Raw genomic sequence first — 15,191 nt, 5'->3', positions numbered from 1 at the left:
AACATGTGAACAAAGTGGTTTTGGCCGCAGCCAGAGAGACTTCTTCTTCAAGAAAGCAACCCTTTCATCCCTCTGCCTGTGTAGGAAGGAAAAGGAAGGTGAGGTGGTGTGGTGCTTCACCCCAGGAACTAGCAGGAAGCTCTCCTGTGGCATTTACTGCTTAATGAAAATTATTTTTTCTCCCTAAAGTTAGGGGATGTACTAATTTTCAAGGATTCACAATCATGTTGTTAGCACTTGTGCTTCTTCATCAGTCTTCTGGTGTAATACTAAAACAAACAAATGAAACTCACTATAGTAAAATTTAAGCTCAAAGCAGGGAGGGATCCCTTTAGTGGAGCCACATGAGAGCCAGAATGGTGAAAATGTGTGTTTGGGCTCAGAGCCCCAGCTCTATAAAACTCAAGAGTGTATTTTTCAGGGGCATGAGGAAGGTGTTACATATTGGGTTTGTTAAAGTTGCCAGTCAGAGTTTGGGCTTGAAAATCTTTGCTACACAGTGACAGTCACTGAGGTAGTGTATCAACTAAGTATCAACTAAGGAGAGAGACTGTGGATTTAAAATAGACATGTGCCACAGAACTGTCATTTTCCTACTCAACAACAGTGAAAAAAAGGGAGTATCAGGAATTATACAGAGAACTGGAATCTAGAACATGGCCTTGGCACTGCATGGGGAACCCAACATAATGACCACAGTATGGAGATCATTCCCCTGTCTGAAAAAGAAGGCAATTAAAAGCAGAAACAGTTCAATGAAGGGCAAGTATGAAATAGCTTACATTCCTGTCATCACTAAAAAGACAACAGAAGTGTATTAAAAAATAGGAAATTCTTGGCTCCATTGGATTGTCGTATCTTCCAACACAAGAACCAGCAGAGGATTCTTGCAAACTAGCAGATGTTCAAAGCCAATGAACAAAGCTGCCCTTCACATAAGAAGCAGCTAGTTAATCTTTCGATAGCCCTGCCAGAGAACATTGTAAGAGCCTGCACATGTACAAATCCACAAAGTAAATGGGCAACCTAATGGAAGGAAAAAAATCACCAGACAGAATGAAATGGGGTGACACCAAATGTTAATTAAGAGCTCCCTGAACTGCAGAAAGCTGGGAAGATGCTCCAGGGAAGTATCACTGGATAGTTTAAGTATCCTTGTGCTCTTCCTTCAGCATTCACCACTGGTCACATCTGGAGACAGAAGACTGGACTACACAGGCAATGGATTTGACCTACCAAGGCTGCTCTTAGGCATAGAAAGGCAGAGTTAAATAAGCTGTGTAATGCAAACCAGGTTATCTATAACAATTTTTTTCTGGAAATCCACTTTTCAAAACTTACTGCATCTCCAGACCTGATCCTACCACGGTGTTTGTGCACTCAGATGCACCCAGCGCTGAGCCCATTTGAAATCATTTGCCTTCCTTTTACTGTAGGCTCTTGTTTAGAGGAAAACAGTGCCTGGTCCTGGCCTGAGTTTCCTTTCTGTGTAACTACACTTTAAGTGAAAATGAAGTACACCATTCAACTGTTATGGTAATTCGTCCTTACACTTTCTGCTCAACAGGTTTGCTTTGTTTTAAACGTATGTTTCTGTGATACTTATAGCTATGTATATGTAATTTTGTGGTTAAAGCAGAAGAGACAGGAAAACCTTGGTTCCCACAGGAAACGTAACTCGACCTCTTGCAAGCAGGTAACATTTTTGCCGTATCGGTGTGATAAAGAACTTCAATGAGAGACAAATCCTGCCAAGGTTTACACCTGTGTGCAACTGCTTGATGTGACAAGCTCCAGAGAGGTTAATGAGATTTTTCCACGTGATTCATATTCTGCTGTAGGATGCTTCTGGGCAGGAATGGGGCCTAAGACAGTTCTGGTCATTAGTAAATGCTGTGTTAAAATGTCATTGCATGAGTCTGTTGGATCTGGTTCTGGAGGCCAAGATTTGTCTCTTTCTGCAGAGGTCTCTGATGAGGCAGGAACGTTATACCTGTGGGCCTGGGGGGCGGGGGGGGGGAGGGGGGAGTGATGAGATATAGCTGGTCGTCTCATCCGAGATGGGAGGGGAAAATACTCCCACCGCCCATCCCACGGGCAGCGGGGTAGCTCCAACCACTCTTTGTGCACCTTTTCTCTTTATTATTTCCAGCAAGTGCCTTGCGATGCAGGCGGCGACCACCTCACACAAACCGTGCTACGGTCCCAAAGATGCGAAGGGGGCGGCAGGACGGCTGACACGGCCCCGCACACCGGCCACCCCGTGCCCAGGACGCGGGGCAGAGGCATGGGGGGCTGCCCGCAGCAGCCGGTCGGGCGGCTCGGCAGGGGCCCCCTCCGGTCCAGTCACGCCGCCCCTCGGCCCTGCCGCGGACACGCGTGGGCGTCCCCGCCGGCCGGGCCCCGGCGATGTTAGCTGCGGGGCGGGGGCCGCCCCGGCTCGCCACCCGCCCCGGCGGGCTTGTTGCTGGGGGCCGGGCGCTGGGGCGGGCACAGCCGCTCCCCTCCCCGTCCTCCCTCTCTCCCTTTCTCTCTCCCCGCGAGTTTACCCAGCAGTGCTTTGGAGCGGGCGCGTTTCCGCCGGTTTTTCCTGTTGGAGAAGGGAAGGGGGAGCTGTTTTCTCTCTCTCTCTCCGCTCGCAGTATATTTTGTATCCCTTTTCTCCTCCTCCTTCCCCACCTCCTCCTCCTCCTCCTCCTCCTCCCCGGCTATCTTTGTCTGGCTCACAGCACTCCGTTCCTGCCCTACGCCCCTGCCCCGCCGCCGGGACGCGCAGCCTCTTTCCCACCGGTGCCCGGCGCCTTTTCATGCGAGGGCAGCGCCGCGGGGAGGGCTCGGAGACGGCGGGGGCTCCGCCGCGACGCTGGGCGTGAGCCCCCCATGCCAGAGCGGGGCCGCGGCTGCCGCTGCCGGTTCCCGGCGTGAGCGCCGCCCCCGGCCGGGCCGGGCCGGGCCGAGCCGTGCCATGCCCAGGCGCGGGGTGCACCGTGAGGCTGCCAGAGGCTACCGGCCCCGGCGCCGTTCCTGCCGTCGCGATATGGTGTGAGCTCGCTGCTGCCGGGGACTCGAGGGCACCCACCGACCCACCCACCGACCCACCCACCACCGACCGGCCGGCCGGCCAGGGGCAGCGCTGCACACTTCGGGGGGATCCAGCCCCGCACCGCGGGGAGACAGACGGACCGCAGCACCCCCGCTCCTTCCTTCCTTCCTTCCTTCCTCCCTCCCTTCCTTCCTTCACCTCCCTCTCCCCCCCCCCTCCCCTCCCACCATCCATCTATCTATCTATCCATCATCCCCCCCGCCAACCCCTCCCAATGCTGAAGAGTTTCAACCCGGCGGGGCTGGAGTGAAGAAGGGAAGGGCGGAAGGGAGGAGAGGAGCTCCGCGCAATTCACAGCTGCTTCGGGGAGAGAAGAGGGAGGGGGGCGGCCTCGCTATTATTTAACAGAGAAGAAAAAAAAGGAGAGGAAAAAAAAATAATAAATTTAAAAAAAAAAAAAAAGAAGAGACGGGAAAATGGCGAACGAGTCTCCTGCAAAAAGTCTGGTGGATATCGACCTTTCCTCCCTGCGGGTGAGTGCCCGGGCGGAGGACCGTGGCGGCGGGGCGGAGGCCACCCCCAGGGCCGGTGGGGCGGGGGCGGGGGCTCCGCTGCCGGTGCTGCCGGGCCGGCGGGGTTGGGAGCGGTCGGGCCGGAGCCGGGGGCCGGTGCCGGTGCTGGGGCGCGGGGGCCGGCGGCTGCGTTGCGGGGGAGCCTCGCGGGGGCGGGTGGGGGGGGAGAGCGGCCCTGGGCTGCTTTTCCTTTGTTTGCATGTGTTGGCATGTGCGTCGAAAAACAGGGCGCAACAGCTGCACGCCGCCAGCAGCCGGGCTTGCTCGCTGGCTCCGTCACGGGCTCCTAGGGCTCAGCCAGCAGCCATCGGCTGACAAAAATGTAACGCAGCTTCTCTTCTCCCCTTCCCCCCCTCCCCGCCCCCTCTGCCCCTTTCGCCCCCCTCCTAGGACCCCGCTGGGATTTTTGAGCTGGTGGAAGTGGTTGGCAATGGCACGTACGGGCAAGTCTACAAGGTTTGTGGCAGAATCTTTTTTTCCTTTTATTATTGCCATTTTCCTGGAGGGTACCCGGTGTCTCTGCCGGGCTGAGCGCACGGCTGATAGCGAGTCATCCGCCGTGGCAAGCAGAACAGTTAGGGATGATAAAAATGTTGTCCTTGACGTTGTTCCTGCCCGTGTCAAGTTTGTCAGCCTCTTGGCTTCTGCTTTTCCAGAGGGGTGTGCGTTGCTCTCCCAAGTATCCATCCTGAAATGATGAAATAGTCCTTTATTGTTGTTATTCCCCCCTTCCCTCCCTTCTCTGCCTTGGAAAATGACCAAACCGAGTGGACACTGGGACACTGTTAGTGTCTGAACTATACAAATAGATCCATGGGCTTATTCGAAATTGCTGCTGAAAGTCCTCATGGAAGTTACTGCCTTTGCTGCGGCGACTTTAGACAAAGGCATTGGCCTTCATTAAAATTGTCACCTGGCTTCCTTGTTGGAAAACCTTCAAAGTGCTGAAGCTGTCGAGTTGTGGATGAACGGTGCTGTGTCTGATCCTGCTGTGCTGTGCAGTGATGGGGGGGCAGAGCAACATAAATAAGCGATCGAAGCAGAGAAGCTTATGTAGTGAAAATCAGAATTCCCAGAATAACCTGTTTGACAAGTGTATGACTTTAAAAAATAGAAATCGGAGAGTGCCCATGTGGGTGTGAAACTAGCCTACTTTCCTCTCCCCCCCCCCCAATGTGCGGTCAGTGGAACAAATACATCTCGAGATTGCATGACTTTGCAGTGAGTGCTGGCTACCAGGATGACTGATTATTCACACAGTCTTAATACTTAGCCAAAGAGAGAAGCCTCTAACTTTATATTATATAGAAATGCAAGGCATATTTGCAGAGGGAAGGAAGGATGACTGAAAGTAACCAAGTATGCCTAGCCATAGCCTAGAGTTTTTTTGTTTTGTTTTGTTTTGTTTTTTCTTATAAACAAGGCAGTATAATTGGTGACTTTCCCTGATGGCAAGATACTGCTGCTTGCAGCTCCAGTAACTAAATAAAGCACTTTGGTGCCTCTTCTGCAAATGAAATGCATGTCAGTTTGTTTTGAGGGCGTGAACCTCAGCCTCTGTGATGGAGAAGCAGTCTGTGCAGTGTGCAAGTTCCATTTTTAAGACTAGGAACGGGATAACCAGGTTGTTGCTGTTGGCAGAAAGCTGGGAAAAAGGATGTGTCTCAAAGGACTGGGGGACAGAGGAGAGGTGGGTGAGAAACTGCACTTTGACACCACCTTGACCATTTAATTTTTCTCTGACAAATTGAGTGACACCATTTGCATGTTTTCTGTAATCCTTCGGCTCCCAGAGCTTGCATTGCTTGAACCCTTCTTACAAAACAAAATAAAATTGTGGGGCGTGAGTGTGTGACTTGAAACTCTCCTGTTAATTATTGCAATTTGATGCATTGTTTCTCGGCTTATTTGTTAGTGCTCTGACTTAATGAGTGAAGTCCTTGGTGGTTTAACTGTCTTGACAGTAGAAATATTTAATTTAGTTTTCCTTCAGTATGCTAGAAGGCTCCAGAGTAGTTAGTGTTAGGAATGAAACTCAGCACGTGCATTTATTGACTTGGAAGAGTGAATGAACACCTGAGGTCTAGGGGCACTGGTGTCACTCGGATAAGAGGGGGAGCAGCCAGCAGGTTCTGCTAGGGCACTAGTTTTATTGCCTGTCTGAGGAGATGTCCCTGCCCTTCCTTTCTGGTTAGATAACAGTGGCTATGTTTCCTCTTGCCTGGTAACTGTGGTTTGTGTGTCAGCAATAAAAGAAATAGTAAATAATGCTTTGCTAGAGAGCCTGGGAGACAGTAGTGAAATGACAGGTGTGTAAGTTTGGATTGGCAGTGTTGCTTCTCAGGCCATTGTCCACGTTTGTGTGCATAGTCTTAAAATAACGTGGACACCCAGCAGGGTTCTGTGTAAACAAAACCCAGCAAAACAGAAAACTTCTTGCTGTGAGTAAACCCTGACTTCATTCTTCAGAGAAAACAGTTCTGTAAAAAAAGAAAATAAATAAATCAGTGCAATAGCAGTGCAATAGTATTTAACTTTTCTCAGCCACTGTTTTGTGAGGGAGAACGCTCCAGGGACAGCCAGAGGTGAAACCATGCGTGTACGTTTTCAGGACTTTTGAGGGGAACTGCCGGACTGGGGGACAGACGCGGTGACGCCGTGTTCGCTCGTTGCCTTCCGCCTTCCTCCTGCTCCGCAGCCCCTCCTTGAAATCCCTCTTCCCAGGCGCGCTTTTTGTTTCCCTTCTGCCCGGCCCTGCCGCCCCGGGAGGGACCGGTGCCCGGGGGGGTTTGACTGGGAGCGGCCGGGGCGCCCCGGGATCAGAGGAGGGGGCGCCGGGCGCGCGCCCCGTGCTCCCCGCGGCCGTCCGCCGGCATCGCCGGTGACGTCACCGGGAGCGGGGCGCGGGATTGGCTGGCGACCTGTCCCTGCCGGGGGGGGGGCGGAGGGCGCGGCCGGGGCGTGACGTCATCCCTTTGTCTGGCTGGCGCGGCCGGGGCGCGGGGGTCGCCGTCCCGGCTTTGGGGGGGGGAGGGGGGGCAGGGGAGGTCTGTGCCCACCTGCTGGGGAGCTGCGGGCGGGCCTGGTGCTGCCCTGGCTGGGAATGAGCGCAGGTCGGCCCGGCTGCCGGTACCGCTGTAGGTGGTTCTGGCGTGGCTGCTGATGGAGGCGCGTTGGAGCGTGTCCAGAGGAGGGCCACGGGAAGTGTCAGCGGGCTGGAGCCCCTCTGCTGTGAAGACAGGCTGGGGGTGTTGGGGGTTGTGCAGCCTGGAGAAGAGCAGGCTCCAGGGGGACCTTACAGCCGCCTTCCAGGGCCTGTAAAGGGGCCTGTAAGGCTGGGGAGGAGCTGTTGACAAGGGCCTGCAACAGTAGGACAAGGGGTAGTGGTTTCAAGCTAGAGAAGGGTAGATTCAGGTGGGATGTTAGGAAAAAGTTCTTTAGTGTGAGCGTGGTGGATCACTGGAACAGGTTGCCTGGAGAGGTGGTGGGAGGTCCCGTCCCTGGAGACGTTCAAGGTCAGGCTTGATGGGGCTCTGAGCAATCTAGTCCAGTGTGAGATGTCCCCGTTTATTGTAGGGGGGCTGGACTAGATGGCCTTCGGAGGTGCCTTCCAACCCAAGACATTCTCTGACTCTATGATTTCTACACATAGCTGAATAAACAGTTATGGTAGAACTATATATAGGTGTATAGCTGTGCTTTGATGCATATATGCACAGGAAATGGGAGGGCAGCAGGTGTGGCTCATTCATCCTGGGGCAAAGCAGAGCTCCTCAGCCGATCACCTGACATTCTGGGGAACAAAAGGCCGGTCTGGAGGTTATTGTCCCTTTGTAATTAGCTCAGAATCTTAGAATGAAGGCACAGAAGAAAGAGGGAAGCTTCTGCTCATAGGATAGAAAGCAAAGGGTTAAACGATACAAAGTAGATCCAGCAGAGTTCCCTCTGAGCTGGTGCTGAAGAATCCCCTGAGACTGTAGTTTAGCACTCTTAAGGAGCCCCATGCCTCTGCTGGAGTTGAGAGAGAGAAATCTCCCTCCCTTCAACAGGCTGGTACCAGCTGATGGGAACCAGAGGCATGTGCAGGCTTGTCTGGGGCAGCGCGGGCGGAGCTGGTGGAGCAGCACTCCTGCTTGGGGCTCAGCATCCCTCAGCCTCTTTTCTAGTCATGTGCCACCTTTTAACTCGTGAGGTGCAAGCAAGGAATGATGTGAATGGCACAGAATTAAGCTGAAAGATGGTGTTAGTCTTTAACTGTGCTTTTTGTGCCTGCTGCTGCCCTGTGGGATAGCTGTGCCTCTGGCCCCTTCCCTCCTGAACTCAGTCCCGCTTTAGCAGAGCACTTAGGTGTAACTGGAACTTGTATCTAGCTTACCAAACGATCAGCTGTCCTAAGGACTTTTTTTGATCTTTTGCAAATAGTGGAGAAGCGTTTTTAGCATTGCTGTGGTTGGATTTTAGTTTTTCACATCTAGTAGTAACCTGAATTTGAAGTTTGGCTCGCACAGAATGAAAACACTTCTGAAATTTACCTCGAGATAAGATTCAACCTGGGTGTTTGCTTCCTTTTTTTTTTTTTTGAATGCAAAAATAACCTGTGAACTAAAGCCATTGGTTAATATTTTGCACATTTAAAAATCTCTACCATCTGATCCTTCATAGCGGCATAAGGGAGATTAATTTTGCCTTGAGACTGAACTATAGTAACTTGCTCCATCACTTTCTCTTTGGGTTCTGTTTGTGTGCGTATATGTGTTTTTAAAGACAGCTAATACTTTAAAATAGCTATTGTGAGTGCACTGTTACCTTTCACAGATAGACACGGTAATTCTCTTGTAGCAGCAATGACTGGGGGGAAGGGATGTTTTGTGCAAGTTCTGAGAGTGCACCAGAAAGATGAGAATTAGGGATGATACTGCCCTCAACGCAGGCTGGCGTGGCTTTCTAAGAGCCTTGTAATAGTTAACTCAGTGAAGGCTTCTTTTGTTGATTTATGTTTCAGCCTTCCAAAACTGCATGTAAATGATTTGTATTGTCTAACTGCTGGCTCAAAAAAGGAAATGATGTAAGATGTGATCTTTTAAATGCCGATTTGAAAATTAAAACTTGGATGAATATTTTCCCATGCTAAAGAGAATCTATTTTTGTCTTAATGGACTTTCTGTCCTACAAGGTGACTGTTGTGGGGTAGGAAGAGAAGAGTGGTTGGTATTCTCTACTAACTCAGCTGAATCTCACCCTCCAATCCTTTCTGTCTCTCACTGCTAAAGGGACAACGTTGTGAATTCAAATTATTTTGTTAAAACATGAATACAATTCCAGTCATATCACCATAAAGACAAACTGTTCTGAGGTTCAGTGAGGTCACTGGTTTTCAGGAACTGGTCCAGACCAGCTCTCTTAAGTATGAACTGGCCTTCTTCCCTTCCTTCTCTGATTGTTCATGGATTGTGTTCCAAAGGGAGTGTTTGCCATTGGAGAAACAGGGAAGGACCAGGCAGTGTCTGGAATACTGGCTTTTCCCTGGGTCCTGCAGCTAGATGTAGTCCTTCATGGTTTTTGCCCTGCACCCCTCCCCCACACCCCCACCATCCTCCCCCAAATTGGCTGAACTTTTGACCAGTTCTGCATCACCCAAATCCTTCTTAATTAAATATACAAAAGCTAGGCAGGTGGCCAGTGGGGATTACTGATATTTATTTTTATTAAAAAAAAAAAAAGATAGAAAAGAAAGCAACCTGCCAATTGTGGGTAACCACATGTCCCTCTCATTCTTCCTCCCTCAGTCCATCTGTCTGTTTGTCAAAACATCTTTTTTGTGTGTCTTGTCCTCAATCAAATTGCAGACTCCTGGAGCAGGGACTCCTTATTATTCCTGCAGTAATCAGAAGAGGTCCCGTCATTCTGGGACCTGGGTGTGTGCAGAGTTTCAAGGTGGTGAATGTAACGAAGTACATACCATAGTATTACACTGATTACTTGGAAATTTTTTCAGCTTTCTGTAGGAAGATTTTTCAACTGATGTGGATAACATTTCAGTTGAAATAGTCTTGTACTCTGTCCTTGCTTTTTGTGTGCATGTCCTCTCTCCCTGTTGGCAATGGTAGGGGGTATTTCCCCAGATTTGCAGAGACAGAAGGTTTTCTCCGTGGAAGTCTATGCACCTTGCTTCAGGTGTGGGGAAGGTGAGCTTTTATTCATAAGGCTCAGGATAGGGTTTTTTGATAGTTTGGAGATCCTTAAGAAAGAAAGGAAGACAACCAGAAACATAAACTTTTCCTTTCTTTATTTTTGCTTTCTCCTGATAATGGAAATTTTGGTGACATATTATCAAGTTCCAGGCACCAGAGCTTTGGCAGTAGTGTGCAGAGATGCTTTTTTTGGCCTCTGTGAAGATGGCAGGTCTGCACCTCCCACCCTAGGGGATAATGTAGAGGAATATCCCCAAAGGGAATCCAGCATTACAAGGTGCTCACCCTTTGCATTTCCCTGCCTTCAGCATATACATTTTTTAGTATAAATTTTTGGACTGGAACGCTAGCTGACTTTTCTCATGTGGTCGAGCGTGTATTTATGCATATACGTTATGTCCTAGTCATATCCAATTTTCAATTGGTACTTTCTGTTGCAAGCGTGATTTCAGCTGGCTAGGTTGTGTACCTACCTTCTTGTGATCTGTTTTCCTTGGAGGAAAACTGGTATTTTTGTTTTTCCCTTTTTACCTTTCTGACTGTATGCTCTGGCTCTGCCAGAAGGGTTTCTCCCTGCCTTTGGGTGACGTTGATATTTAAGCTCAATAGCATTGACTTGCACAATGTGAGCTTGACTTCAGTCAAAAGTTACAGTAAGATCCTTATCGGTGGCGTTATTTTAGGTCCCCGTCCAACTCCCACTGGAGCTGGTGGAAGGAATTCAACTTGCTTGAACGAGAGGTGGATTTGGGAGGGGATTGCATAGCTTTGTACAAGAGTCTTCTTATCAAATATCTTAAGCTTGTAGCATTATGGGTCCCTGATTGTTTCTCAGGTCAGCACAGCCTCAAAAAAAGTTACTGTTGGCTCTAAAAACAGGCAACTGTGGGAAGGGAGAGGATTAAAAAAAAACCCTACAACTGTGTGTACTCTTTGGGAACCTTGAGGTAGCTTTGAATGTTGGAGACTTGAAGATTTTGACATTGCTTCTCGATATTCCTTCCAAAGTGTGTTTTCTGCCTTGGGTGTGGTATGAAATGCTTGCACAAAGGAACAAAATATGACACCAATTACAAGCTGTAGAGCATTGCCAAATGGTCAAAATGCTACTGTTAAGTTCATGATGCCTCCACCTAACCCTCATTCCTGGTCCCCTGTCCTGAACAAGGCTTGACATATCTCCTTCTGGGTGTCCACAGGGCTCAGCAGTCCTGTAGTATCTATCTAGTGTTAGAAAATGGACAAAGCAGCTTTCTGAAAGAGAAGCGAGTATAGACTGGAGTATGACAGTTGTGGAGGCAGAGCAGTCCCTTGCTCTGCCAGCCTTTGCTGTCTGGCAGCAGAGTGAAACCTGCTGTTCTGAACATAAGAATAACTATGGTTTGACCTCAGTAGTGTTGGTTTTAGTTTGCTTCTGTTTGGGGAATCTGTAAAAGCACCATTCAAGAAGCATGGAATCTCAGAGACTGAGGAATGGTGATGCTCACCCTTACAGAGGACTGGCATTTCCAAAGCACATAGGGATGAGATGGATGGATGTATGGATGGAGTAGGCTTTTTTTCGCTTTATTTAGAAATTGATGCAACTAACTCTTATCTCAAGTGCCCTGTGCAACTCACTGTAGCAGGCATAAAGGGTGTTGACATCTCCCTGAGGTTTTCCCATGCCATCCTCTTACTTGATCTTGCATCATACTGACAAGTGAAAGACCAAATCTATGGGAATATGTGGAGTTGGGAGGAGATAGTAGGACAGCTCAGAGAGAAGCTGCCTAGTGAAGGTGAATTTACAGGGGAGGTCAGAGTGCAGAGAAGAACCTGGCTTAAATGTTGAGAGGGCACAATTTGTGGGAAACAGAAAGTTGTGTGGAGTCACAAAAGTGCTTAATATAAGAAACAGGGACAGCTTAATTGTCAGTAGAAATACATTAGCATATATAATTTATATAACTCTATATATATTATGAAAGAGATTAGCTTTTGCCCATGGCACATCACTAGCTTTCCCTAGGCTTTGGCCTTATGTGTACCAGGGGAACATTTATTGACACAGGTTTTTGTGCTGCTTTCAGTGTGACCCAGGCTGATGAAACCTCCCTCAGCCCACCCAACTGTATTGTGACCTTGTGCCAGAAGAGTGAGTCTTTTTGGGGAGATTGTCTTAAGACTCCTGGCAAAATGCTTCTTTCTCAGTGAAGCTGTGCCTCCCTGGCTTGCTCTGCCACTGGAGCTGTCATTATCACTGTACAAACAGGACGCTGCAAGTGCCAACAGGTCTTGATCAGTCTGTTAGTAATAAAACAGCTAATGCAGTAAAAGTCCTAACGTGGATGCAGTTATACTGGTATTGTAGTGCTTATCTGGTATGTCTCCGTCACCTCCCTTTGGAGCTGTCCCACGGCATGTTGATAAGAGCTGCTCTCCGTGCAGGGATGGCAGTGACTCATGGATCTGTACCTGCAGCTGACGGAGCTGCATGGGCTATAAGCACATGCTTCCCAAACTGAGGTGGCACTGCCCCTGGAGAAGGCCTGCTGTGGGCAGGGATCAGCAACGTGGTTGCTGGGGCTTTGGTGGTGTGTCGTGGCCTCTCGTCTGCTTCCTCCCCTGCCCCTGTGTGCCTTGAATGCCCCAATAACTCCCTGGCTCTGGGACTGCTGGCGAGGTCCACTTGCTCAGTGCTCTTCCCACCGCTATGGTCAGGGAAGTCCTCAAAGGTCTCTCTAGGCACCTCGCATTTGCAGCTTTGGAGTTGTGGGTGCTGGCTTGCTCCTCACCTGCCTCCCAAGGCTGTCCTTCACCTAATGCCACTCCCCGCATGGAAATACTAGTCTTCATGTCCATCTCTAGCACCTGTCTGACTGGTCTTTGGCTCCTCACTCTGGGTGGTATTATCCCCAGAAATTACTTTTCCCTTTGGTATGCCTGTGGAGTTCCCCTTAGCATCACTGGACATTTTAGGGCTCTGAAAATCAGGCTGGTTTTAGGTTTGAATGTTTGGATTAGCATCTTTCTATGTTGTATCAGTCCATGGTATGAACTTGTTGGCTCTGGTTCCTGCACCTGGCAGCTTCACCAGAGGGCAGAGGTGATGTGGGAGGACATTCCTCAGGTAGGTAGGTAAAAGAAAGGCAGCAGCTTGAAATACTCGGTTGCACCAAATCTGAGTTTTATTAACTTCCTGAGGACTGCCAAGGCAATAATTTACTCCTGCTGATTTACCTCAAAGCTGATGCACTTTGTTTGGGATTTCTGCATTTGGAACTCTTAAACATTGCTTGAAGTCTTAAAAATGTAACAGTCAATTTCAGTTAAGCTCTGGTAGTTTCAATTGCTTCTTCCCAAGATTTAGTGAGAGTAGCTGTAAGCGGATGACAGTGGGCAAGAGTTCATGATTCTAATTTAAACAGTAAGCTCAATACAAAATAAACTTGTCTCAAAACTTGCCCCCACGCTTGGAGCTATCTAATAGTGTTGGGTTGTTTTCTTTTCAAACTCAGCTTAAGGTCCACAGGCCTTAATGTGTTATAGTAAAGTATACTATGCTGTACTTGGGTTTATGTATCTCAAAATCTGGGACCTCCCAACATTATTGCAATTCAGTATTTTTCTCAATTTCGGTGCTTCGCAAGGAAAATTCAGTGCAATACTGAAAACGCAGTGGAATACCTAGAACAAAGCACAATTACACACATCTTACAAGGCTGTTGTCAAGAGGGAATACTCCTAGCTGAGTTATAAACCCTTGCACAGGGGTACATAAAGAAAATGAAAATGCTGATGGACTGTTATCTGTAGCCTACTAGCATATGCTACTGCAATAATCAATGTAATTCTTGGGGGAATTTGCATATAATGATGAGGTGTTTGCTGACTGGGAGCCTTAACTGAAGGCTTTTTTTTGTGCTTCTCCAGAAAAATGGTAGTGCTGTGTGTCTTCAGTTGCTTTATGGTGACCTGATAGGTGAAAAATGCATTTTGTAGTAAGAGCTGCAGATATGCATGTCTTGTCAGTAATTTACAGCTTCTTTCTGTGCAGTGGGCTTGTATGGTACTTTTGAAAGGTGCTTAAGTGGGTGAACTGCGTACTGTCCTTCTGCTGTCTAAATCTTGAACTGTGTGCTCTGGGACAGCGAAGAGAAACAGGACCGGGAGTGGCCTCTGGAGATAACTGCACTAGGATGAGATAAATTGCTCTTCACCTGGGTCTTTGTCTGTTAATTATAATGGGAATTTAGGATTGATATATCAGGTGTGTGTCTTCTAGATGTACCCGCTCTGTAACATGCATGTTGAGCTCCTACAGTCCATCTTCTTTGTGGGATGTACAGTAGGAGTGAAGATACCTTTGTCATTGGATGTGTGAATGTGAATGACATGTAAAACCCCTCTTGCCCATCACTGGAAGGGAAGCATCCCTTTTCCCAAAGGACTCATAAATAAGTGACCTGTTTTTGTGTGCATTTACCAAGAAGTGAATGTGCTTGCCCTCAGTATCTCTGCCCTCTGAAGTGGAGGCTGGGAACAAAAATACAGGCAAGTTTATTTCTGCAGAACTTCTGAGGGATCTGGTTGAGAAGAGATACCAGCGTGAAAAGCAGTCAATGCCTCATGTCTCCTTTCTGTGTCCTGGGCAGTAAGTGCTGGGGTCTTTCCTGTCCAAATAAACTATACTTGTACAGATAATGCGTTTATTCTAGTTTACTGTTTTTCAGGGGAGAATTATAGAAATACTTGAACTCTTGTGATGATGTTGATAAGGGTTGTAATTAAGTGGCTGATATTTGAGGTATTTTTTTCAAAGGTGTGCTTCTCTGCAAGGTGTCCTTTCCCATCAAACCTGTTTGGGTTTTTGATTTTGTTTCCTCCCCCCCCATGTCATGGTATAGCTTCTCTGTAGGTGTAAGCTCAGCTAGCAGAATTCAGTCTGGTTTTGAATCTTATTTTTAAATCTAAATCTGTTGTAAATGAGAGTATCTTTTTTTTTTTTTTTAATTAACATCAGGGTTTTTTTCAGCAATGTACTTCATGTCTCTTTGGCAGCTATAATGGACATTCCTGAAGTACTTGAAGTTTCATATTCCACACCATTTGTTAAACCAAACTCAATTGCGTGGTGATCTCCTGTACTAAACACAGAAGGAAGCAGAGCTCTTGTGTGCTTCTCCTCTGATACTCAAGTTATCTACTGTGCTTTACTTCAGAGTGAAGGGGTGAGAGGGAAGTACGGTGGAGAACTGGTGTAATTATTCACAGCCACCCAGGAAATACATGACAGAGGTACAATCCAAATCTCCAGACACATACTTCTGTGCTTTAATCAAGGGATTCCTTCTTTGCCTCAGTGAGGGTCAGCTTTCATACTTACCCAAGCCAAAAAGGGGG

The 15,191-nt window shown here is 48.3% G+C and overlaps 1 protein-coding gene across 7 annotated transcripts in view; it reads left to right on the top strand.

Annotated features, from left to right (window-relative positions):
• The first annotated feature begins 2,576 nt into the window (after positions 1 to 2,576).
• Positions 2,577 to 15,191, top strand: part of MAP4K4 (mitogen-activated protein kinase kinase kinase kinase 4) — a 171,877-nt gene continuing 159,262 nt past the window's right edge. For 4 of the 7 annotated variants that reach the window (XM_051641639.1, XM_051641604.1, XM_051641530.1 and 1 more), the window contains exons 1-2: positions 2,578 to 3,576; positions 4,006 to 4,071. In XM_051641639.1, the coding sequence (XP_051497599.1) occupies positions 3,520 to 3,576; positions 4,006 to 4,071 (123 nt within the window). In that variant the 5' untranslated portion in view covers positions 2,578 to 3,519. Of the gene's footprint in view, positions 3,577 to 4,005; positions 4,072 to 15,191 lie in introns of all 7 variants that reach the window. The other 3 variants (XM_051641362.1, XM_051641276.1, XM_051641204.1) reach the window with 1 other exon arrangement.

This window comes from Apus apus, chromosome 1, assembly GCF_020740795.1.
Source record: "Apus apus isolate bApuApu2 chromosome 1, bApuApu2.pri.cur, whole genome shotgun sequence".
Classification (NCBI taxonomy): Eukaryota; Metazoa; Chordata; class Aves; order Apodiformes; family Apodidae; genus Apus; species Apus apus.
The sequence above is the reverse complement of the archived record's forward strand: the minus strand, read 5'-3'. Positions and strand labels throughout refer to the sequence as shown.